The sequence below is a fragment of the Lygodium microphyllum genome, chromosome 12 (assembly GCF_053477565.2).
Source record: "Lygodium microphyllum isolate KBCC chromosome 12, Lygodium_microphyllum_v1.1.10, whole genome shotgun sequence".
NCBI lineage: Eukaryota > Viridiplantae > Streptophyta > Polypodiopsida > Schizaeales > Lygodiaceae > Lygodium > Lygodium microphyllum.
This window is the reverse complement of record NC_141146.1, coordinates 79,201,538-79,225,411: the sequence shown is the minus strand read 5'-3', so window position 1 is coordinate 79,225,411 and position 23,874 is coordinate 79,201,538. Positions and strand designations below refer to the sequence as shown.

Sequence of the window (23,874 nt, the reverse complement as noted above, 5' to 3'; positions counted from 1 at the left end):
AAGTTGTATTTTCTATGTTCTCCCTCTGAGAATAGAAGCTTGTTGATTTTATCTTGCTGTTGCCATTTGGGTTCCTATAACCACACAACAATCTACAATGAGTTCTCTTTGAAGGAAATTTCTTGCATAAAAAATAACATGATTAGAAAGAATGCTATTAGTTTGGGAAAATGTATAAACTAAGAAATGAAAATTCCCACATCAACCAATCCATACATTCCATGCAAAAACTTCATGGAGAATGTTTACTAAAAGAAGAAGGAAATTCAATTCATCATTTTCTTTTGAAGTTCAACTCCTATTTCAATTTTTCATTCACCTATTTTGATTTTTTATTCACCTTTCACTGTACCCCCTCCCCCTTAGAAATGATGAAAATCCTTCCTAGGATTGTGGAAGTAAAGGTGTAAGGGCCTTTAGTGGCCCTTGATGTGCCTCACTATTTCCAAAGCCAGTTGTAAAAGGTTGGGTTATACCCTAATGTCGCATAATGGTCCATATCCTGTGGACGAATGCCCACTAGTGTGATATAAGTCAATACGTCGGTAAAGAGGTCACCTAAGTTGATTCGTCTTGTAATGTAGAGTTCCTCCTCTGTTAGGATCCTCCAAGTATGGATGTAGTAGGATATTTGCTTCTAATGGTTGATTTCTTGTCATTGCTAATACCCTAAATGAAGTTGGGTCCACATATGTTTGGTCATATATTCAGCATAGAGTATACCACTTGTGTAAGAAATTGGACTTAGATTCAACCAATCATTGGAGCTTAGCAAGTTCATGTGGTGGCATGGGAATTTCGCTCTTCTTGAAGGATGTGATTAAGCATTGTGGCTTAAGGCCTATTCTCTTGAAACTTCATTGGCAATCAACTTTTTGGCAATGGTGAAGGCCTGTGTGAAGATGAATTAATATTCTTCCCAAGAACATTGCAAGGAATATACCTCATTTGCTATGTGTTCGTCAAGTAGGCCTAAGTCCAAGCATTTGTAACTTCTAGCAAACAATGTGAAAGTTGAGTCTAATCATCGAATATATGTTACTAAGTCATCTCCTATGTCCATGGCCATGTTGGAAGCCACTTCAAGAATGGATCGTCGTTGCTACAACGGTTTAAACCCTACTAGTGGCTTTGGTTTAATTGGACTAGACAGGTTGGTGTATGGTGTTTCTATTTTGGGATTCTTATTAGGTTTGGTGAGCATGGTTTGAGAAGTTGATTGGGTTTGAATTTTGATTGATACTTTGTTATCAGATTGTGTAGTGGTGATCACATCAGAGTTATTAGGTGGGAGCTCATTGATGATTGGTTGCTCATTGACGATTGGTTGAGCTTTTGGTTGATAGACCATTGGAGCACTCATAGATTGAGAACCCTTCCTCTTGGCTTTTCTCTTACCCTATTCTGATTTACATTTTTGGGCATTATCTTCTGGAGCCTGGGATTGAGGGACATACATGTCACTTGTGAATTCGGGCAACCATACCAAGGTGTTACCTTCATAGTAACATTGGGCACACAATAGGGTTTTTGGGACCTAGCATGACCTAGTCACCTGTGTACCATAGGAGCACCAACTCCTCCATTTAGGTCTAGACTGTGAGGTATGAAAACTATAAGATTCTAATGATTGGCTTTTCTGAGGCTCTAGTCTACACTTGGGAACCCACTTGATTGTTTGATTTATAGCTTTGGGTGTGGTTTCTAGATGCTGATGGGACTTCACCATGGGTATACATTGTGGTGCACTACTGTCCTCCTTAGTGTTGACACTAGGGTTAACTATTAGTGGCATTACATGCTTTTGGGTGGTTGTGGTACCCTTTTGTTGAAAGACATTACTATTCTAACATTGTCTATGGTAAGGTGGATGCATTGTGAGTCGTAGTTAACACTACAATGAACTTGTTTTTTGAACACGTGACCCAATAGTGATTCCTTACCAACACTATGTTTGTTAGGTAGTACATAAAAGATGATGGGTAGGATCTCAGTCTTGATAGAAACCATTAGCTTGCACTTTCCTAAGAGTGAATAGGATTGTCCCCCAAATGGGCTAAGTTTTGCGTTGGTTGGTTGCAATTGGGGTTGACCTATAGTGGTCCTATGATCATATGTTAAGACATCATAATCAAGGTTATGCTCACAGTTTGGCACAACATTGTCCCCACGGCATACTTTGATGCGCACATGGAAGGTAATGGACCACTCTGGGGCTCTTTAGATAGAAGCTGAAGCTAGAGCCTATTTAAGCCATTCAAAGTCTTGCTAACACTCTTTGGTCCGCTAGAATACTATCAATAGCTTGTACAAAGGGATCTAGCAATCAATGCATAGTTTAGCACAACCCACAAGTAACCGTGTGTAGCCTAAGAAGCATTGAACTCCCTTGAAGTTGGTCAGAGGGGGAAGGTCTACAATCACCCTGAATTTTGAGGAGTCTTTGGCTATCCCGTTCCTTGACACAATGTTCCGTAAAATAAAACCATGCTTCACCCACAATTGGCACTTTAAGGGGTTCAGTGAGAGACTGTATTTCCTACACTGTTCAAAGACTATTCATAGATTTTCTAAGTGCTCTTCCTAGTTGGTGTGGACACATAAGCCGTCGACAAATACCTCCAACCATTTTCTGAGCATGCCTAACAACCCCCATTTATTGGTGGTGAATGCCATCTTGTTCATGTCATTCGGATGGACTTACACTTGATTACACTTTGAGAAGCCATCCAAGAAATTGTAGGCTTCCTTTCTTGCCACTCTCTCTAGCATGTGCTCAGTATATGATAATGGGTAGCTGTCTCTCTTTGTAGGTGCATTGATCTTTTTATAGTACATGCACACTCAAATTTTTCCATTCTTTTTCATCACTATCACTATGGTGATACCTAGTTTGTGTGCTCTATCTCGTAAATGAATCTTGCATTTAATAGCTTATCAATCTCTTCCTTCACTGCGCATGCATGCTTAGGATTCATTGTGTATGGTCATTGCTTAACTTGTACTGCATTGGGGGTCATGGGGGAATATTATGAGTCATGATACTCGGATCTATTTGTCTCAACTCACCATGCAAACAAAACACGTCGGAGAATTTCCTTTAGAGATTTATGAGATTAGTCTCTTTCTCCTTAGTTAGGTCATCCTGCTATGTACATGAGTCGAGACTTGTCCCCTTCCCTTGCCAATTTGACTTCCTTAACTTTGGTTAGTCCTTCAATGGGTTCACTCACCTGCTCTTTCTGCTTGGCTTCTATTAACATCACTATTCGATCACCCTTCTTAAACTTCATGAAGCACTTGGGAAAATCTTAGGATTTATTCTGATGGTTAGATTCTGAAAACTTTAACTATTTCCTTCTCTCTTCCTTTAGCCTTTTGAACCTTAGGTGGAATTGTAGGTCTCCCTTGGTGTGTTTGGTCCTAGGTGGTTGAGGCATTTTGGGGTCACTATTAGAGCTTACCTCTAACTCGGAGTTGTACTCACTATCCTCACTAGATGAGGCTGTTTCCTTTGGTGGTCATAGCTCTGAGGCTGACTCCACTCCAAATAATGATGTGGTGCTAGGCTGGACTAATCCTACTTGCTCATAATCTACGACCTCTAGTATTCTAGACAATTTTGATTGCAATCTACCTTGACAACTCCTTTGTTCACTCTAAAAGTGTTGACCTCTCTCGGTTTAGAGTCTGCTCTAATTTGCCTAATCACTCTTTCATCTATGCCATATTCTATGGTCTCCACTTCCTCTTCGCTTTCCTCATCACTAATGGAGCAAAGGTCTTCGTACTCATAATCAGAATCCTCATATTCAGATTCTGTGTGTTGTTTTCAGGGTTCCTGTCCTCAAGTTTTTTCTCACTTGTAATGGGATCCCAGTTGTTATATAGCAAGTTTAAGTCATGTACCTTAGTCCATTGCCACTCCTTACTCTCCATGAGATTCTTGAGGGGCTTTAGGTTTGTAGCTGGGTTGCCAGATAGCTCACAACTTGACAAAGGTACTTGAGGATTCTATGGAGTTCCAATTTGTTTGTTGGGACATGATAGGTGATTGGTGCCGGTTGGCTGATGGAACTCCTAGCCATCATGCATAGGGTCAATGTGGATAGGTTAGAAGTTGTAACTTTATTGGGTTTGCTAGTGAATTCTACATCTTGCCTATATTCATCTTCATCATCCAAGAATGGCAAATCAATGGTTGCCAATACATGCATCCAGTCATGCTTACCCTCAAGACAAGGAATGTACTTAGTTAGAGATCCATGATTGCTTGTGGCCTTTGAGTCACCTTTCAACATGGCAAAGATATCTAGGTCCACTAGTGAGGTTTTCCAAGTATCCATCTCTACTCGGACTACTTTTGATCCATTGTCTAGGAATATTAGGCCATTGCCCCAATCCTCTATCACTCAGACATTTCTTATCCAAGATCTATATAACAAGATATCATAATCCACTCCCTTCATGACTATGAAGTTCACAGAGAATTGAATTCTACTATCTTTAAAGGCCAATCCTTCATGACTCTGAAGGGTCTAACCTTCATCCCATTCGCTAGAATGACATTGAATCGTGTAGTTTCTACCAGTGGGTCTTCCCAACCTTGCAAGAATGTATGGCTAAGTACACTAACTTCTGCTCCTGTGTCTACTATCCCCTTTTGCATTGTATCACCTAGGGCAATGAGGGGTAAGACTACATGCATCTTAGTGCCTTCCCAAAAGGCATTCACTTGTGGGGACTTAAACATTGGGTTCAATGTTAGGCTTGGTATGTGCATCATAGTGTCATGGTCAAGCTCAAAGTATCAAGATGCCCAAAATACATCATGTATATATCCAAGACCATATACCTTCAATATGTTTTCAAGCCCACAAGTGGAAATCGCTAAAGCAAATAGCCATTGCCCAAATGCAACAAACTAAGCTCAAATGTAAGGCTTAAGGCTTACCATTAGCATATCCATACATAATAATTAATGCCAAGCATCATCATAACCATGTAGCATACCCAAATAGCATGTAGGCATTCAATACATAGACTTCCACTAGGAATGCTCATTGTCCAAACTTTGCTATAGCAAAGAACATTTCAAATATTGAGCTATTCAAGCTCTAATATATCCAAGAAGGTTTTCTGAGCATCAAACCAATATCTAGGTGTTACAAACTTGCCCCATAGGCATTCAAATACATGATGCTCAAATAGTATACAATAGAGCTACCTTGTATTCACACTCAATGGATGTGCTCAGTGGCTCCAAATACCACTCCAAACCAAAGCTTGCAAATTTGGAGCAGTGCCCAAGTGTTTGCCCAAGTATCAAGGACAAAACATGAGCTACATGTCATCTTTGTGAGGCAAGACAAGGATTGGGAGAACAGCCAAGCGTAATCACATGGACTATTGCTAGCTGGGCTGAAGTCTATTGCCACAATAGGGCACTTGATAATGCTCAAACAATCCCCCAAAAGGCATCAAGCAACCCTAGAACAAGTTGGAGCACAGGAAAGGTCAATGCATACCTTGGGAGTGTAGGATTGGGGCACCCATGAAAGCTTCAAGCAATCTCTTCTTCTCGAGCTAAAGATAATGCTAAAGAAGCTCCTAAATTGCTTGCTTTGATACCAATTGAAAGATGGAGTAAGAGTGGAAGTAGAGTGGAAGCAAGACAAGCAAGAGCTATGGAGGTTCAAGCAAGAGAGAGTAAGATGATATGTGGAAACTCCAATAGTCACAATGTGTAACTTGGCTTTCCTTATTCTATTGTCATATAAAGAATAAAGAATAAAGAATAAAGTGACAGTGACGAGTGGCCACCACACTTGTAATATATAGGTGTGTGGATATTAAGTACAAGTAAATATAGGCAACTAGGAACAGGTGGCCTTTAAACCCAACATGTTGTTCCCAACTTTTAGTATGTGTTAGTATGTCATCTATGTAGATGGCTAAGACTTTCTTTTCTATTAGATCCTTGAAGATCTTATTTCACATGCATTGGAATGTACTTCCACAAGCCGAAGGGCATTCATATAAACTCGAACAAGCATGTTGTTGTATGCAAGGCTATTTTATGTGCATCTTTCTTTGCCAATGGTATCTACCAATATTTGGATGCTAAGTCCAATGATATGAAATATCTGGATTTTCCTAATGTGTCCAATAGATCATCTAACCGTGAAAGGGGGTAGAAGTCATGCTATGTAACATTATTGAGTGGTTGGAAATCAATACAAAAGCAATATGTTCCATCATCTTTCTTCACTAAGTGTGGCTCTAAAGCCCATTCCCTTCAAAACCGTATGATGATACCTTCAATTAGCATTTCTTTCACTACTTCACTTATATATTAATTCCCTTTTGGTGATCTACACATTGCCATCTTGATTGATTGTGCTACTCCAATCCTAATTTCATGATAGATTGGTAAATTTACTACGTTAGTGACCTTGCGTTGTTCAAATAAGTCTTTATATTGCTACATTATGTAATTGATGTCTTGCTTTCGTTTTTCCTATATCACTAATGGTGCTTCATGGAGTACTTGTGTACATGGTATTTCTTCGATGTTAGCTAATGTATTGAGGGGCATTGGTTTTGTCTTAGGCATCCTAATTGTATTTGATCAAAAGTCTAGTATGGACTATGTTTTTAATAGCCAATTCAACCCTTATATTATTTTGAAAACTTGTGTTGGAATTATATAGAATGTGTGTGTGTTTGTTGTTTGGCTTATTTCTATGTTTAATTTTGTGATCTTTCTTATCCTATATAAATCTCGATTGTTTCCAAAGACTACTCTGATAGGACCTATGTGCGTGTGACTTGTATCTTTAGTGTATCAATTGTGACTTGGCTGCTTCTACTTCTTATTCTTAAATCTTCATGATGATGGTGCACACTTGTCTCATTGAAGGCCTTCATCATCCATTTGCTCATATATTTTCTAGGATTGCTGCAATTCTGCAGGTTCATATGCTACCACTTGTAAGTTTTACATTTTCTCTCTTTGAAGTTTGTGGCAATATTTCTTAATGAGCCCATAGTTGTTATAGAAGAAGCATTTTGGTTGTCCTTGGTTGTCATTTGATGGAAGCATTTGTTTGTTGTTCCCTTGTGCCTAGTTGTTGGTGATATAGGGTTATCTCATTTGTGACCTTTGTGCATTTTGAATGTCAATTTCCATGGGGCTAGGATGATCTAATGTAATGGTATCTTTATAGATGTTTGTGTGGTTGTATTTATGGTGTTTGAATGACTATTTGCTTCTATTCTTTGGGCTATTTAAATAGCTTGGTGGAATGTCATTGGTCCTTGGTTTCATATCCTTTCAAATATGTCATGAAGTATGCATGGCCATGAAAAAAACAACTTCATTTCTTATGGCATTGTTAGATCCACCCATAGCAATAGTTGGTTGATCTTGACCACAAATTGTGCTACTAGTTCGTGCTTTTTTTGTTTGAGATTGCTAAACTGTGCAGGGCTATTTGTGTGACATTTTGTTGCACGCAGTCTTTGATTAATACCTCTTTCATTAATGACCAATGTGATTTTGTTTAAATGGGTTGTTGCATAAACCATGTGGCAATTATGTCTTCTAGCAAGGTCCAAATTTTCAATGATTTGCATTCATCCGTCCATGCATGATAGCTAGAGACTTTTTTAAAGTGATGTATCTAGGTTAGCACATCTATTGGTAAACCATTGAATGGTTCGGGCCACACTATAGGATCTATCCTAAATTGTTGGCAGTGGTGGTTGTTAGCCAATAATTTGGCTAATGTCTGGTTTGTGTGATTTATCTGTAGCATGAGTGATATCACAACATGGAACATTTGTCGAATTGTGTTGCTATGATTTTCTTGAGTAAATTATGTGTGCATAGTTGCATCCTTGTATTTTGGAAAAGGATGATTGTGAGGAGATGTGGGCCTCCTTATATTGTCGTTTGATGTTTTTTTTTTTTTTGTACATATGTTGTATGTTGCCTAAAGGGAATAGATTCTATTTGTAAATTGTTGCAAGGCTACAATTCAACTATTGTAGATGGCCTAAGAGATGTTACTCCAAAGTAGCCAAATTTGGATGATGACTTGGTGGAAAGAATAATAGAGTGAAGCAATGTGTTGCTTTTTGTATTCTGTCTCCATTGGATTGATTTACAAAGTAGTATGTATGCAAGATCTTGCAAGGAGCAAATATTCATGTGTTTTTTAGAGAAGTAGCTTGAGAACAAAGTAAGATCTTGTGAACTATGGATGAGCAAGGCAACATAATGTGGTTGTGTGCAAAGAAATACTAACAACCAATGGACTATGGCTGAGGAAGGCAGCATAATGTGGATGATTACATAGAAAGAATGGCTAGCCTATGTCCACCAATGTGATGTACTAGAAAACAAAGAACAATAGCACCAAAAGGAGTCAACCAAAGTCAATCCCTTCTATCCTTTCTTCTCTCTTAAGCATGTCTAGCTTTCTTTCCACAAAAGCCTTTCCTATATAACTATTACATTTCTTTGAAGACTCACCATGTATGTCTACCTAATAGACATGTAACTCGAGTCAATGTAGATTGGGCCACGTCAATATTATGATGATAAGTTGATGATAAATTTATTTTTCATATAGTTTATCGCCTGTCAAAGTCATGCAATGTCTTAAGCTTAATATACATTCCATGATAGAGACACAATGTGGTTAAAAACCAGAACTAAATGTCATTGAGAAACTTTTGAGAAATTATCATAAAAATTGTTTGGAGATATAATTTAAGCTTGATCATATTAATATTAGCCATCCACTCCTTGCATATCAATGTGTCACATTCCTGTATATTGCATCTTCACACATTCAATGTTATACTAGTCTAAGTTGCCAAAGCTTTCGTAGTTTGAATTATGTTATTTACATCCACCTCTTGTGAACCCTCGTGCCACATGAAACATACTTTCATGACACCTCAACACAAAACACCAAGAGAACCTAAGCGCAAAGCACCTAATTATTAATTGTGTGTGTGTGTGTCTAAGTGTGTGTGTGTGTGTGTGTGTGTGTGTGGGGAATAAAAACAAAAATAAAGTAATTCTCAATTTAAACCATAGGTTGTCAAATTTATGTAATGTTGTACTCATATCCTTATAGGCTGAATGTAAATACAAATCATAATTAAATGTGTTTGTCTAAGAGAGATGGTCATATGGATTTTTTTTAAGTATAGTTTAAGCTTGATAATGTTAATGTTAGCCATCCACTCCCTATATATATGCGAATGCCACATCCCCATATATTGCATTTTCGCACATTCAACATTGTATTCATCTAGATTGCCAAAGCTTTCAAAGTTCAAATTATATTACTTATCTCAACCTCCCATAAATCCTCTTGCCACATGAAAATTGCTTTCGAAGCATCAAGAGAACACAATCAAGAAGTGCCGAGAAAACCTATGCACAAAGTATCTAGTGATCAATGCAAATATTTGCAAGTACGTACTTAAATATACCTCAAAAGACGCACAATCCAAGGCTTGGATTCACGCACCGACTGAGCTGAACCAACCCTAAAACGATTGATAAGATCTGTCCCATTGGCATGAACATATGCAAATTTACATCACCACATCAAAAATTGCCAAACAACCACATGCAAACTTTGCAAGTCCACACTTAATTTGATTGTACATGAAGGTCACAACCATAACATCAAACACTCGACTTCAATTACTTTTGTACAACACAACATATTACAAACATTTTACCTTCAAGTGCCAAGCTACTCTCAACACTTTTGTCACAATTTTGTTAGACGACATCTCTTTCTTTACAAAGAAGACTGAATCTACTCCATATAAAAAAGCAATGATACAATAATCTATAGAACAAAGACAACCACTTCACTGCCGTTCGCGCATGTAGCAGTAAATTTGGAGCAAAGGGAGACTAAGTCAACCTTTCCACTGCCTTTTGAGTGCATAAAGTGGCAAGTGTGGAAGGTTAATTACCTATACAACAACAAGCTCACTCCAAGTACTAGAAAGAACATACAGCTGACATATATACTTGAGAGTTTTTACATCCTTGAAATCAGAAGAGGGGTTTCAGATGGCACCTCTTCCCCCATTACAGGCTGAAAGAGGGCCAAGTGTTTGTAGTGTTCCATGAACGTTTTGCAGCAGTCTTCAGCTGCCATGACACCAGTTAAAAAGGCGCCATGGACTGTCCCTGGAAAATTCGCGCTAGTGGCTTCTCCTGCAAAAAAGAGATTATCTACTGGACTTCGCATGCGCGTATACAGGTCATGTGGTCTTCCAACAGCATCATAACTGTAACAACCAAGGGAGTCTATATCGGTGCCCCAATGTGAAACCAAATATTGCACCTACACAGACATAAAATCAGGTTAGAACAGGAATCTGAGAGAGTCTTCAGGATACAAAAGAGCATGAAGTTGGAAGCATTCCAAAACTCTAAAAGGAACAACACATACAGGTTCCTTCGCATGAGGCAAGATCCGTTTCAGTTGCAAAACAGCAAAACTAGCAGCAGCTTCATCCGACATTTTCTCTATGTCATTTGCAAGGCTTCCTGCAGGCATGTACACGAGGACAGGGTGACCCGTTGCCTTGTGCAAGTTAAGAAAATAGCTGCACCCATACGATGTAGGGGCAACAACACCTAAAAATTCCACATTTGGCCAGCACACAGTATCAAAAAACAAGGCAATCTTATTCTCATTGCCAGTTCCCAAATCATTGATTGCTGCCTCTTTCCATGCTGGCAGCTTTGGTTCAAACTTGATAAGATTTGACTTGAGAACACCCAGAGGCACAGTCACAACAGCTGCATCAGCATTGAAGACTTTGCCGTCCTCAGTGAGTACTTGCACACCATGGAAGTTTCGTACTACTCTTGACACTCTGCTCAAAAATAATGCATCGGAGCCAATACAAACCAACCAATCATGAGACTCAAAAGTTTTCAGACCTTTCATGGAGAGGCCAGCCATCCACAGGCCTTCTTGCATTAGACAATGCAGATGCACTTTCTGTGAAAGCTCCTTCCTCCTCCATACAGTAAATATATTGTAACTTGGTTTAGTCAGTTTAGAAAAGAGAAAACCTGTGATTATATATTACCTATGGTTGAGGCGGATGTCAAGGCCTTCTGCAAGAGCCATTAATACAGGTGAGTAACCATTGACCATAAGACCATGTCCACCCTCAAGGAGTTCCTCCTGAATCAAACAATGGAATGTAAGCTTTTAAAAACCATACTACCCGTACATCAAGGAAAAGTTTAACATGAAAAAGATGCATAGCAAACCTCATCAACACAACGAACAGATATTTTATCAGCATCCGCTGCAAACCAGCCTTCCATTCGACAGATATACCACTGTAGCACCTTGTAGGCTAGGCCATCCAACCTGCCATATAGACAAGCCCTTTCAATTTACAAGTAGAGAACTAGTAGACAATCTGTCAGTCAGAACAGGAATATAAAACATGGCCACTGACCTTAAGTCTGGCCGCTTCTCCAAAACAAGGGAGAATGCCTTTGATACAGACATATCATTTTGATATTCATTCCTGACTTTTTTCGCCTGCAAAAGAATGTTGACGCACTTTAAAGATGCGACACCGCAACTTTTATGTGCAAGCACACTTAACACAAAAGAGCCAATGCAAGTATACCTCCTCCAAAAGAGCCTCAAAGATCTCTCCAACTCGAGTGACTACATCAGGGGGCACTTGATTGCCATCCATATCAAAGAGCGCATAGCTACGTAGCAAGGAAAAGATACAAATCACAAACCCTGTCAGCATCTTAACACAACATAGCATGTAGTCATTTAGAAAACTCAAACATTGACAATTACAGTGGAGATTTAGAAAACATGCACATAAAAAACGTCTCTATTCTGTCACCAGACAAGAAGGCCCATCACCAGTGAATAAGCTGATGCTTCAACAAGGCTGCTGAATACAGGACAATATGCTGGCTGACTAGTGCTAGAGCCTTGCTACTAGAGCTAAGCCTGTTTCTATATGTTTCATGCAAGGACCACATGTGGACCTGCATGACAATGTGATGAAAGATAACATGCTATTCAATGCAGGACCGCTCTCAAGGCTGGCAATTCAAGTGGTACAATTGAACTGTTTCTACATGATTAGTGGGTGATTGATTCTCAATTATAGTACAAATGGTTTGTGAGACGAGGTCATCAATCATTGTGTCAAGCTACACATAAAACCTTTTATGCAGCAATCTGACCAAGAAACTTGACTCTATAGTTGGTTAGCAAGAACCGTAAGATATGACAGGCCTCTCCTGCTTCCCAGCGTCCACAAGCAACAATCTGTTGAGACCATAGACCTCATGTCCAGAAAAGGCAATAGCCAAAGTGAAGTCTACAAGAAGAGGACTGCCACGGCTCTGATAATACATCAAGAGAGCTTGCAAACACCCTCTTCCATATCCCACAAGGGTCATCCTACTAGACCACAGATCTCATTCAAATGGCTAATCAGTTGTCCAACATATTAGAGCAACAAAGCCCGTGCCATGATTGCATTATCAGATTTAACACTGATTTTCCCATTAAGCTTTCTTGGCTTGCGAGTGGTTCACCCTTCTTCTCGCCCATCCCCCTAAGCCTTCCTTACAACTGTCTTCTTTTCAACAGATTTGGTTGGTAATGATGAAGGATGTTTTTTCTTGGACAGATGCCTCTTAGCTTTTGTGAACCAAAAAAACGTCACAGGACCTGATGATTATTGATGGAAAAATGACTGATTTGGTATGATAACATGCAGCGGAGACAGCTCATACCTTTGCAAATCATGGTCATACAAGACCGAGTTATCACCACTTGTCCTGTACAAGCGGAGTCCCAATCGTCCAATTAATCCTGCCAGAGGGTTCTCCTGGCTTACTCCATGCAGCCTGAATGATTGACAATGGGTGAGAGACACCAAGAACCAATTACTTACTTGTGTCCAAGAACTTGTGTTACACACAGTGGGTCAGACTGACTTTAAACACAACATACCATGAAGCACCCATATCAACTGGGAATCCATTTGAGTAATCTGTATAAATGCGTCCACCCAGTCGATCTCTTGATTCCAAGACAATCACCTGTACATGATATTTCAAAATTGTTTTGTTGTGCTAACCTAATCATCTCTCTGATCACATTGAATACAGCCAGTAGAGTGACAATAAACAATGTCTCACCTTGCAAAACCAATTCCTCAATGTTCGAGCTGCAGCCAATCCTGAAATCCCCGCTCCAATTACAATAACTGAAGGAGGGTAGCTTTTATTGATCTTTGAAGAGCATCGCACTGCAAATTTCCCCAAATTAGTCCAACGGTGTTCACAAAAGAATTTGCAAGAAAAAGTACACCATAAACTAAGAAGATCAACCAGAAAGACTACAAAATAGGCATAAGGGTGACTGCCACCTAGAGAGCTCATGGGCTAAGCATTTGTGCGTTTATAAATCTTTATAAAAGGGGGATGAGAGAGCTTTCTAACAATCGAGCTGAGTAGTTCTTTTCAGACTTCATAAAAACCAGGTTTAAAAACAGCACTAGTTTATAGCACACTAGATCCGATTCATATATGTGTCCCCAGTTCGAGGAGGTGGTATCCTTCAGTTCTTTTTAAAACCGAGGCAAGCAGATGGTAACACAGCAGATAACATGGATGTTCAATGAAAACTAAAGGCCAAATCCAGGTTTTGCACAAACTGAGGCACGCAGGCAAACAATTAAGTACCCCATAAAACACACAAGAAATTTAGGACATTTTCCCATGTGGGAGAAGGAGCTCTTTTGCATTGTTTTACCCTATGGTGTTCAACATCATGCGCTTCTCATGGTCAGGCACCGCACCTGGGGCTGGGAGTCCCCTGCCCCCAACGCACCTAGCTAGATATGTGGTCCCTCCCTCAGAGAAGCTCATGGCATTGTAGTATTTCACAATGTGCGGAATGCAGTGGGAATCTATCTAAAAACTTCTATGTAACAGTGGGGCAGGAGGAAGAACATGAAGAAGAAACTTAAACTAAAAAAAGAACACGAAGAAAGAAACGGTAAACTGAGGAAAGGAACATTACCTGGTTGCAATGAAGCCATGAAGGGAAGGAGGATGCGATGTGTTTAGGACAGATCTTCAGATTATGGATCAAGGTACTCAAAAATGAGAACTGATGGATGAGCACGGATCGAAGCAGCTGGCCAGAAGTGAAGTAGAGCCTCCGACACTTGCAGTGGCTCATGCAGAGGTGGACGAGGAGGGAGACGCAGGGGAGGAGTCCTCGTGTCTTTGGCATGCGGCTCGCTTATCAGACAGCAATCCAATCTATAGCACAGGGCTTCCCAAAAACGCAGGAGGCGGAAGTATGTAGGTCTTTTTTCTTTCTCTTTCTTTCTTTTTCTTGAAGTCGAATGTTTTTCTTTTCCCCTGCTGGCCGACAAATATATTTTTTCAAATTTGATTTTTAAAAATGAAATTTGTTTCCTCTGTTCCTGTCCTTCCGTTGCGATGGTGTTAACCCACCTCAGAGATTTCCTCTGTTTTTTGCCCTTTTTTTCCCTCTGTTGCTATGGTGAATGATAGCGGAGGAAAATTTGCCGCAAGTACCCAATTCACGAATTCGCAGAAATGGACAACCCAAGTCAGGAATTGCAAGACCCAAGTCAGAAATGGAGAACCCAACTCAGGATTAGACAGACCCAACACGCAGGGATTGCAGAGGATTAATCTACAAACAAGTACCCAATTCAGGAATTCGCAGAAATGGAGAACCCAAGTCAGGAATTGCGAGACCTAACTCCGGATTCGACAGCAGACCTAACTTGCTGGATTGGTGTAAGAAACCGAGTGTTAATCCAAAAACAGAGGATTTGCACACCCAACTCAGAGGATTTGAATGAGGCCCTCTTCTTCTTCTCTCACGACATGTAAGACAAGAGCGTCTTTGCAAGTTTGCATACATCCTTCGCTTTTGTAGACGGGAAAAACCGGTGCTGTGGCGGCTTTCTGCAGGGGGGCCTTCCTAGCCGTCCGATCCGAATCGAATCCACGCCTCCATAGTCTTCCACGTTTCACACCCCTATTCGCATGGTTGGCTGCAGTTTCCTATGTGGACAATTTTAAATTTAGAATATGCCCAATTGCAAGCAATGTTTTCAGGTCGCAAATCCCATCATAACCCTATTGAGAATAAATCTCTCTTTAGGCACAAACCTTAGTTTTATGTGTCTCTCTTTAGGATTATAAGGCTTAGTTTCTCGATGGAGTGGAGCTTCCTTTCTCGATGGAGTGGAGTTTCCTCCATGGACAAATCTTGGTCTTAAAATTAGAATGTACCCAATCGCAAGCAATGGTTTTAAAATTAGAATGTACCCAATCACAAGCAATGGTTTAAGATCGAATACCCCATCGCGGTACTCTTGATTATAGGTCTCTCTCTAGACACAAACCTTAGTTTCAAAGATTGCCCAGAACCCAATTATAAGCAAACGTTTGTCACAAACCCCATTTTTATTATTATCCCATTAATTAGTCCCCCTTAAACAATGCATATGTGCCTTTCTTTTTTTCCCCTTGTGTTAAGGTTACATGCCCAAACTATCATGTTAAGAATTCTCGTTTTTCAAGGGAAACGAAAAGAATTATGTGTCTTTCTTGCTTTCCCCCTTGATGATCGGTTCAAGCATGTTTTTGGAGTTTTGTACATGTAAAGCTTCTCGTTTTGGAGTTTTGTACTTGTCAAGCTTCTTGGGAAACAAAGACCTATGTCTTGTCAGGAAAGAGCATTCCCAACACTCAAGAAGCTCAACAAGTATGGTCCTATCCATAGTTTATTAAGATTTCTACATCAAAGTGTATTCTTTCATTCTGGCTTGCTTTTCTTTTTCCTTGATGGATGGCTTTATAAACCAGCGACTTTTTAAAGTGGCTTGACACTACTTGCATCATAGTTACTTGCTAATGAGGTAGTTTTTTTATCTAAGCCTTGGAGATTAAAGCAACACACTTCCATAGTTTGCAATGTCAGGGCCCACCCACCTAAGAGCATATTCAAAGTGATCACCATGGTGACATTAGTGGCTATAACTCTTTACAAGTACACTAAGCAACTACCCTAGTATATTAGAGCACCTATAGCATTCAAATACCTTGCTTTGAATCTTTGCCACTGACCCCAACTGACTTTGAAAATCATTGTTGCTCATGAATATCGATAATTATATGTGCATGCAAACACCCAATGGCATATATATAATCATTTCTTTTATAGCTTGAACTTTTTGCTTGTAAACTACAAAGCCATGTGGCTACAACCTTTAAATTCCACAAAAAGTTTTGTAACAATTTTAAACAATTCAATGGCCCCAAGAGAACATCAATTTGCATTTCTATATGTTGAAGATATTTTGTACTAACTTTTTATATGGTTAAAAGTCCCCTTTTATCATGGTGCTTTTTTAACAACATGAGACTTTCATGACCTAAGTATATTTTTTAAATGCAAGCATTTCATTTCTAATGCTTCAAAGTTTTCAAACTTTTGAGGCTAGGCCTATGCAACAACTTCCTCTACTCAAACAATCTCAAAAAGCTTGGAAGCTCCAAAGCAAAGGTATCATTTCTTGCAACTGTAAGACATCAACATCATAAATAGTTACTTTGATTATCTTTATACTTGAGAAAAATGTGGGAAGTACCACTCATAAATGTAAGAATAAAACTACACTCTTTGCTTAACTAATGAAGTTATTGAGTGCACCATTGATGTGCTCTGTGTGTGTGTGTGTGTGTGGCACGCACACACACATACACATTGTAAAGTGCCAAAGTGCTTCAAATGGTTGAGACAAACTTGATTTCAATCCTCATTATTAAAGTTCAACAACCGCGTAGTTTTGGAATCTTAACAACATACACGGTTTGACAAATTGACCTCTTCAAAGGCAATACTTGGAACAACATGCAATTCACTAAACTCCTCAATTACTTGGATCAACTATTACCTTACATTTGATTTCTAATAGCATTTCTTACACAAGTACAACACTTCAATTCTAAATATGTATATGTTCTTCTTGTAAATACTAAGAATTGGTTGGCATGTCTCTAACACAACTTGCAAACTCTTCCTTGAATGAATAGTCATCCACTACCTCAAAGTATTCATACTTGACAATCTAGGTTTTTATTGACCACGTGGAAGTCTTGTACCTTTGAATGTTTCCAATATTTTTGTAGAAGTATATCAATGTGCCCTTTTCTTTTTATGTTTGAATGTTATCTCTCTATTTTTAAAGTCTCTATAACATTTTGGTGGTTTTGATTCTTGTTAGGTTAGCTCCTTGAATTGTTAATATTTGTTCAACAATGACCATATTTTCTTTCTCTTTTCTTTCTTTGTTTTTCTAAATGGGATTGGACTATCGTTAATTAGTCCTAAATCATTGTTAAAAGGTTATACTAGGTGCTCCTTGCCTAGATTATTCTACCACTTCATGCCAATGTTCTTTTGGTGCTTCACACTAGGGTTTGGAAACACATTTCATGTGGCAAGAGGATTCATGGGAAGATTTTAAAAGGAACATAATCCAAACTTAGAAAGTTGCTGCTGCTACTGTTGCTGCTGCTGCTGCTGCTGCTGCTGCTGCTGCTACTACTCCTACTACTACTACTACTACTACAAGAACAACAACTACCATGCTACTACTACTACTACTAAACAACAAGAACAACAACAACCACCACAACTACCACTACCACTACCGCTAGAAACTATGTTTACAACAACAACTGCTACAACAACAACTGTTGCTACTACTACTACTACTACTACTACTACTATACCACTACCACTAGAAACTATGTTTACAACAACAACTGCTACAACAACTACTGCTGCTGCTGCTACTGCTGCTGCTACTGCTACTGCTGCTACTGCTACTGCTACTGCTACTGCTACTGCTGCTGCTGCTGCTGCTACTGCTACTGCTACTAATACTACTACTAAACAACAAGAACAACAACCACCACTACCACTACCACTACCACTACCACTACCACTACCACTACCACTACCACTACCACTACCACTACTTCTGCTTTTGCTACTACTTTTTCTTCTTCTACTACTTCTTCTTCTTCTTCTTCTTCTCTCTCTCTCTCTCTCTCTCTCTCTCTCTCTCTCTCTCTCTCTCTCTCTCTCTCTCTCTCTCTCTCTCTCTCTCTCTCTCTCTCTCTCTCTCTCTCTCTCTCTCTCTCTCTCTCTCATAAATAATATGCATCTTTTATTAATAATTAATACCTAATTAATTATATTCTTGTATCATTTTACATATTAATTATTATACAAGTAATCAAGTACATTAAAGTAATAATAATTGCAATACATATGTTATAATTATAATTAATTTAAGTAATACATGAAGGATAAGTACATAGAATAATAATGAGTTATAATTAAAATATATTATTTAACATTATATTAATTATAATTATATATTAATATATCTACATAATTTATAATACGTATATACATTAATCTAATTATTCATTATTATGTGCATATATATTATATATACTTTATTGAAAATTAATTAATATATTAATAATTGATTATTAATACATAAATAATAATATTATTATATTAATAACTATAAAAATACATATAGATATAATTATATGTATAAATATTAAGTATTATATTTTCATTTATGAATGTAAATATATAATAATTTTAATAATATAATGATATATACTAATTATTATATACATATTAATAATTATCATACATATGTTTTTTTATTTTACATAATAATTAATTGGTTAATTATCATATTTAATATAAATATTAACTATACATATAAATATTAATTATAGATTAAGTATAATCTATATAATAATATTTAATCATTAATTATTTATATGTAGTCAATTGCATTAATGTATTAATAACTATGATTAATACGTATATTATTGAATTAACATATATTTATATTATTTTTATTTTTAAATAGTTAACATGAATAATAAAGTAATTGTAATTATACATAATAATTATGTGTTATTGCATAGTATGAGTATTAATTATAAAAATACGTATTGATTATAGGTTAAGTATAATTTATGTAATAATATTCAATTATAATAACAATATAGTAGAGAGAGAGAGAGAGAGAGAGAGAGAGAGAGAGAGTGTGTGTGTGTGTGTGTGTGTGTGGTTAATATGTCTATTTATGAGTTCTTGTAAATAATATTACTTTTAATGTTATGCTCATATAGGTGGATTGAAACGAGATGTACCTACCTACGATTATTACTATTGTACAATGAGCATATGGTTTATATATATGCACCACCACCTATGCATGGTTTGGGTCTCAAGTGCAGGACCACACTCCAGGTTCATTTGACCTATCTACCAAAACAAAATGTATCCTGTGCACGATAAGAAGATTAGCACTTTTCTTTAAGAAGAGACTGCACGACGTTTTTCAGTTGTAGGTATTGAAGATTCCAAGGATTAACACGCCATCAACTTCTCTTCAAGATCTTCCATCCTCAATCCAATATTTTTGCCCTTTGTTTCACCAAGGAAACTTACTAGAAGACAATCGAAACCCACTAAGAGAATCCCAAGAATACCACTAACTTCAGCAAAACTAGGACACCTACCACCACTATAGCCACAACTTAACTTACAATAAGAAGCTTCTACACCAGCAATAGTTTGAAGGACTCCTCCAAGGACAACACACTATGGTCCCTAGCATCCACGTGTTCAGTGCAAGCTGAAGCATATCACCTATAATGGAGAGTGCCATGGGATTGGCACTTGTGTAGGAGGGGGATAATGTTAACCGTAAGAAGTACGTAGCATGATGCAACATGCAAGCAAGCACAAGGGAGGAATCTAATTTTTTGGATTATTCACCACAACATAATGTGCATGAAGCACTTGCATATTTGAATTGCCAAAGGTTGTCATAATTGTATTAATTTATCATGTAAATCCACAAGCCAAGCATGATCTCATCCAAGTTGTAATGATAGCATAGGTTCTTGAGGAAAAAACCACAAAGGTTCTAGTTCATTCTCACCATAGGAAAAGCACACAATAAGAGATCACAGGTCATGAGGTCCAAAAGTGGGCTAGATGACCAAGAGGGATGGGGAAACCTTAACCTTAGAAATGTATATAAAAATGATTAGAATAAATAGAATAAGCTATTCATATGTGTGCAAACTTTGTATACTTGCCTTTCTACTTCTATTCTAAGAGAGTGTGAGGGTGAGAGTGAGAGATTGAGAGCAAGAGAGTGAGAGAGTAAGGGTGAGGAACCGAGAGGGTGAAGCTCTTCTCCTCTTCTCTCCAAGCACTCTCTCTTTCCATGCCCATGCTTCTCTTTCGTATGTGGAGGTCATAGAGGGTTGAGAATTGAAGGAGCATTCACTTGGATTTTGGAGTGTGCAAAGTGCATCCTTCATGGGATTGAAGGAAGGCTATGCCACTCACTACAAAAAAATGTTTGCATTCATGTGCAAGAGGCTATGCAAGAGGTAGTCTATGCTCTTGAAGGAATAAGAGTGTGTAAAACATCCCAATTCCTTGAGCTCATGTAGCACAACATTAGGAAAGTCATGGATGCAACCTTTTTCAAAATGTTGAATGTCCTCTATTAAGGCAGTTCAGTTGATCAGTTCAATTTGACAAAATTCAAAGCCATTGAATCTTTTTTTTGCAAGCAACAAGATTAACTTTTTGCAAAAGAAGGAGTGGTTGCTAATAGCCTTTTCAATACTAGCAATAAATAAGTCATTAAGAAGAGTATCTAAATCTTTGGAGTGGTCTTCAATTGAAGGAAATTAGATTTTTAAAATAGGGATATTCTTAAGTTTGTGCTCAATGAAGCATTCCAATTTTTTTATATAGATATCATTGTCAAGGTTAAGGAACTTGAGGAGGCTCAACAAAGCCCAAAGTCAAAGAATGCATGGCTTCCTCAAGGTTGAATGGTCTGGTGAGTATATGGTTTAATCCTTTCTTAAGTTGGCTTCTCAAGTAATCATTATCCACAATCTCCAATGATAATGTGCCAACATGACCATAATCAAGAAAATAAAATAACTTAGCATAATTATGATAGTTATAAGTCTCATGAGTGGAACAAAGGGTCACATGAGACTTATAGAAGAATGACTTTAAGGAAAAAATTACCATTTGATGATAAATTCATTTAGTAAAAAGGTTGCCCAATAAGGAAGAAAATATATTTATAGCATTTTTTTGGGGGAGCTCCTATTGAGAAGACTAGTATAAAAAAGAAGATGGATAAATAAGAAAGGGCTTTTTTCTACTATCAATTTGTGTTGACCATGCTACTGTTGAACTAGTACCTAAATTAATAAAAAAGGAGTTGCTTAACAATGGAACTATAGTCATCAAGATGTATCCCTTTTCTTTTGAGATTGAGGGAAGTAGTTGTATTGAAGGCTTGACGTGAAAAAGAGTGGTTTGTTACCAAAGTATTTAGGCTTGTAATGTCCTTGGGGATGCTTGCTTCCCCTAGAAGTTGATCTAAAGCTCTTGATAGAAGTAATATTATTATCACCATGTTGAGATTTCAGTGTGTTGAAGCACTTCTCAATAAGTTTAACCACTTCACTTTTTTTATTAGATAGCGTTGGAACCATTCTTAGAAACCATAAGATTTTTTGCTGCCATGAGGACCAACTCCCTATAGAAGGAGAAAACTAAGGAAGCTTTGATGGCTTCATATGATTCCTTAGAAATCCAATTGAAAAATAATAAAATAGAACCTCAAAGGCTCTTCACACAAAAGATTGTGTGAACATTGTGCATAATAAACCACAAGGCATGGTCGAACCATAAAATGGTATTATTTCGACATTTAGCCTTATGACTAGAGATATCACGGCAGTATTTTATAAATGGTATGAGAAAATTGAAGACCCTATATAGAAATTTTGGATCGTGCTAATTCTCATTTGGTTTGGCTGCTTTTGTAGCAACACAAATTCCATAAGGGGACATGCATATATTAGTCTAAAAAAGAGACATAGCTAGAGGGCCATTGAGTAGACTAGTCTTGCTTAGTGAGCTAGTCACATCTTGAGGCACAAAGGAAAATTCATTTGTAACATTTTCCTTTCTTGAGAGAAGAAGTCACACCTCAATTGATATAGATGTTGTAAGTGTGAATAGTACATAACACCAAGGTTGGTGGCTGCATATATAGATCTCCAATAGTTGTGGACGAATGAAAGCATCAACATAAGAGCCTTTTTCTTACTTCTTAACCCATTTTTTATGTGTGGTGTGTAAATACCTGCATGCATGCGCGCATTGTCGTGCCGCTACATGCACATCGTGTAAAAAAATCTAGAGTGTAGCTTTCTTATTGATTTAGAGAGCCAATGCCATTTTAGACATTAGTGTGGGTGTCCATGGTTCAAAAATATTAGATTTTTGGACAAGTTTTAGCCAATTTTTGATATTTTAGATATTATCTCTTGTAAAAATCCATAAAATTGTAGACAACTTTTAGATTAGGATGGCATGTAAAAGAAAGCATGTAGCTTTCAGCCAATTTGAGAGGATTTTGTATAAAAAGAGAGATTGACAAAATCGCGCAACGCACGATCGCTGTTTTCAGGCAGTGAACAATACTCCGAAGGTGGAGATGAAGGAGTGATCTGGTAGAATTCTGGCCAGGTGTGCTGGTATTTTACCTCCCTTTTAGAGCCAATGGAAGCATCAGATTGGCGATCTGAGCAGCATAGAGGAAGGCATTATTTTATACACATTTTTGTCTATTAGAGTTATATATTCTCATAATGCTGAAAGAAACTGACAAACTTCATCTCTGTTAGTATTCTTCTACATTTTCTAATTCTTTTTTGGAGTATTCTTCTACGTCTTCAATTTCTTCAAACCCCTTCTCTTCCGTCTACTCCACTCCTTGAATCTACCTTCACCCTGATGTCTCCTACCCCCATGGTGGACTCTCGACACCAAATGCACCGACACCGTGTTAAGGGAAGTTTGTGCTATCATTAGATGTGAATTCCGAAAAATATTTGGGCTGATTTGGGGTTGATATCTTCAGCCATATTCAAAAAATTAGCTAAAGCATTGTTCTTTTAATCCATTTCTTACTCTACAGAAGATATCTTGTCAAAATATGCAAGTATTATGTGCCCCTATGGCAGGGCAATGTTTGTATATCATTCATGATAGATGCTTTGAGTTGAATTAAGAGGATCTTTTTCTCTTATTTCTTGGCTGTGGTAACTTGTCCTTATCAGGAACTCAATTTGAAGCTCTCTTGAAGCAAGTTTCTTTGCCCTACAAGCCTTGTAATTGACTCATAAGCTTTTGTCCCTAGCAGACTACATTGAATGTAATCATGCAAAGTTGATTCATGCTATGGCATCATGTATGAATGATGGGATGTAGAGTTGTTTATGATACATGACAGCATATTGTACTTGATTTTATAATTTGTGATTGCTCTTATAGTCAAGAAAACAAGCTTGATTTGAGATAATACTCTTGTGATTTTTGCTAAGAACATGCAGTTGGAAGCTTTAAACATTCACTGTAATCTACTTATCTCTTGAAGACACATCTCCATCTATCTTGTCCAGTTTTCTTGCCAAACCCATGTGGTGACCTTCAACCCTACACGCTGCGACTGTCTGTGTGTAAAAGTATGGAGAGGAAAAAAAGTAAAAAGAAAGAAAATAAAATTATCTTCCGAGTTATTGTCACCAGTTGCCATTGTCACACTAGTTAT

The 23,874-nt window shown here is 37.9% G+C and overlaps 1 protein-coding gene across 1 annotated transcript; it reads right to left on the bottom strand.

Annotated features, from left to right (window-relative positions):
- Positions 1-9,825: 9,825 nt before the first annotated feature.
- LOC148027963 (polyamine oxidase 2-like) lies at positions 9,826-15,039 on the bottom strand. The gene is made up of 10 exons (XM_087689660.1): positions 14,139-15,039; positions 13,253-13,362; positions 13,065-13,153; positions 12,845-12,958; positions 11,704-11,791; positions 11,527-11,612; positions 11,333-11,435; positions 11,146-11,243; positions 10,497-10,926; positions 9,826-10,388 (listed from the first exon to the last, which is right to left on the bottom strand). Exons 1-10 carry the CDS (start codon positions 14,155-14,157, stop codon positions 10,080-10,082), a joined length of 1,446 nt encoding a protein of 481 aa, XP_087545786.1. The 5' UTR covers positions 14,158-15,039; the 3' UTR covers positions 9,826-10,079.
- Between the last annotated feature and the right edge of the window lie 8,835 nt (positions 15,040-23,874).

Coding starts and splice junctions, on each gene's coding strand:
- LOC148027963 (XM_087689660.1), bottom strand. Junction 13,154..13,252: donor TGAGGAATTGGTTTTGCAAG/GTGAGACATTGT, acceptor TATCATGTACAG/GTGATTGTCTTGGAATCAAG. Junction 10,927..11,145: donor GACATCCGCCTCAACCATAG/GTAATATATAAT, acceptor ATTTTTGAGCAG/AGTGTCAAGAGTAGTACGAA.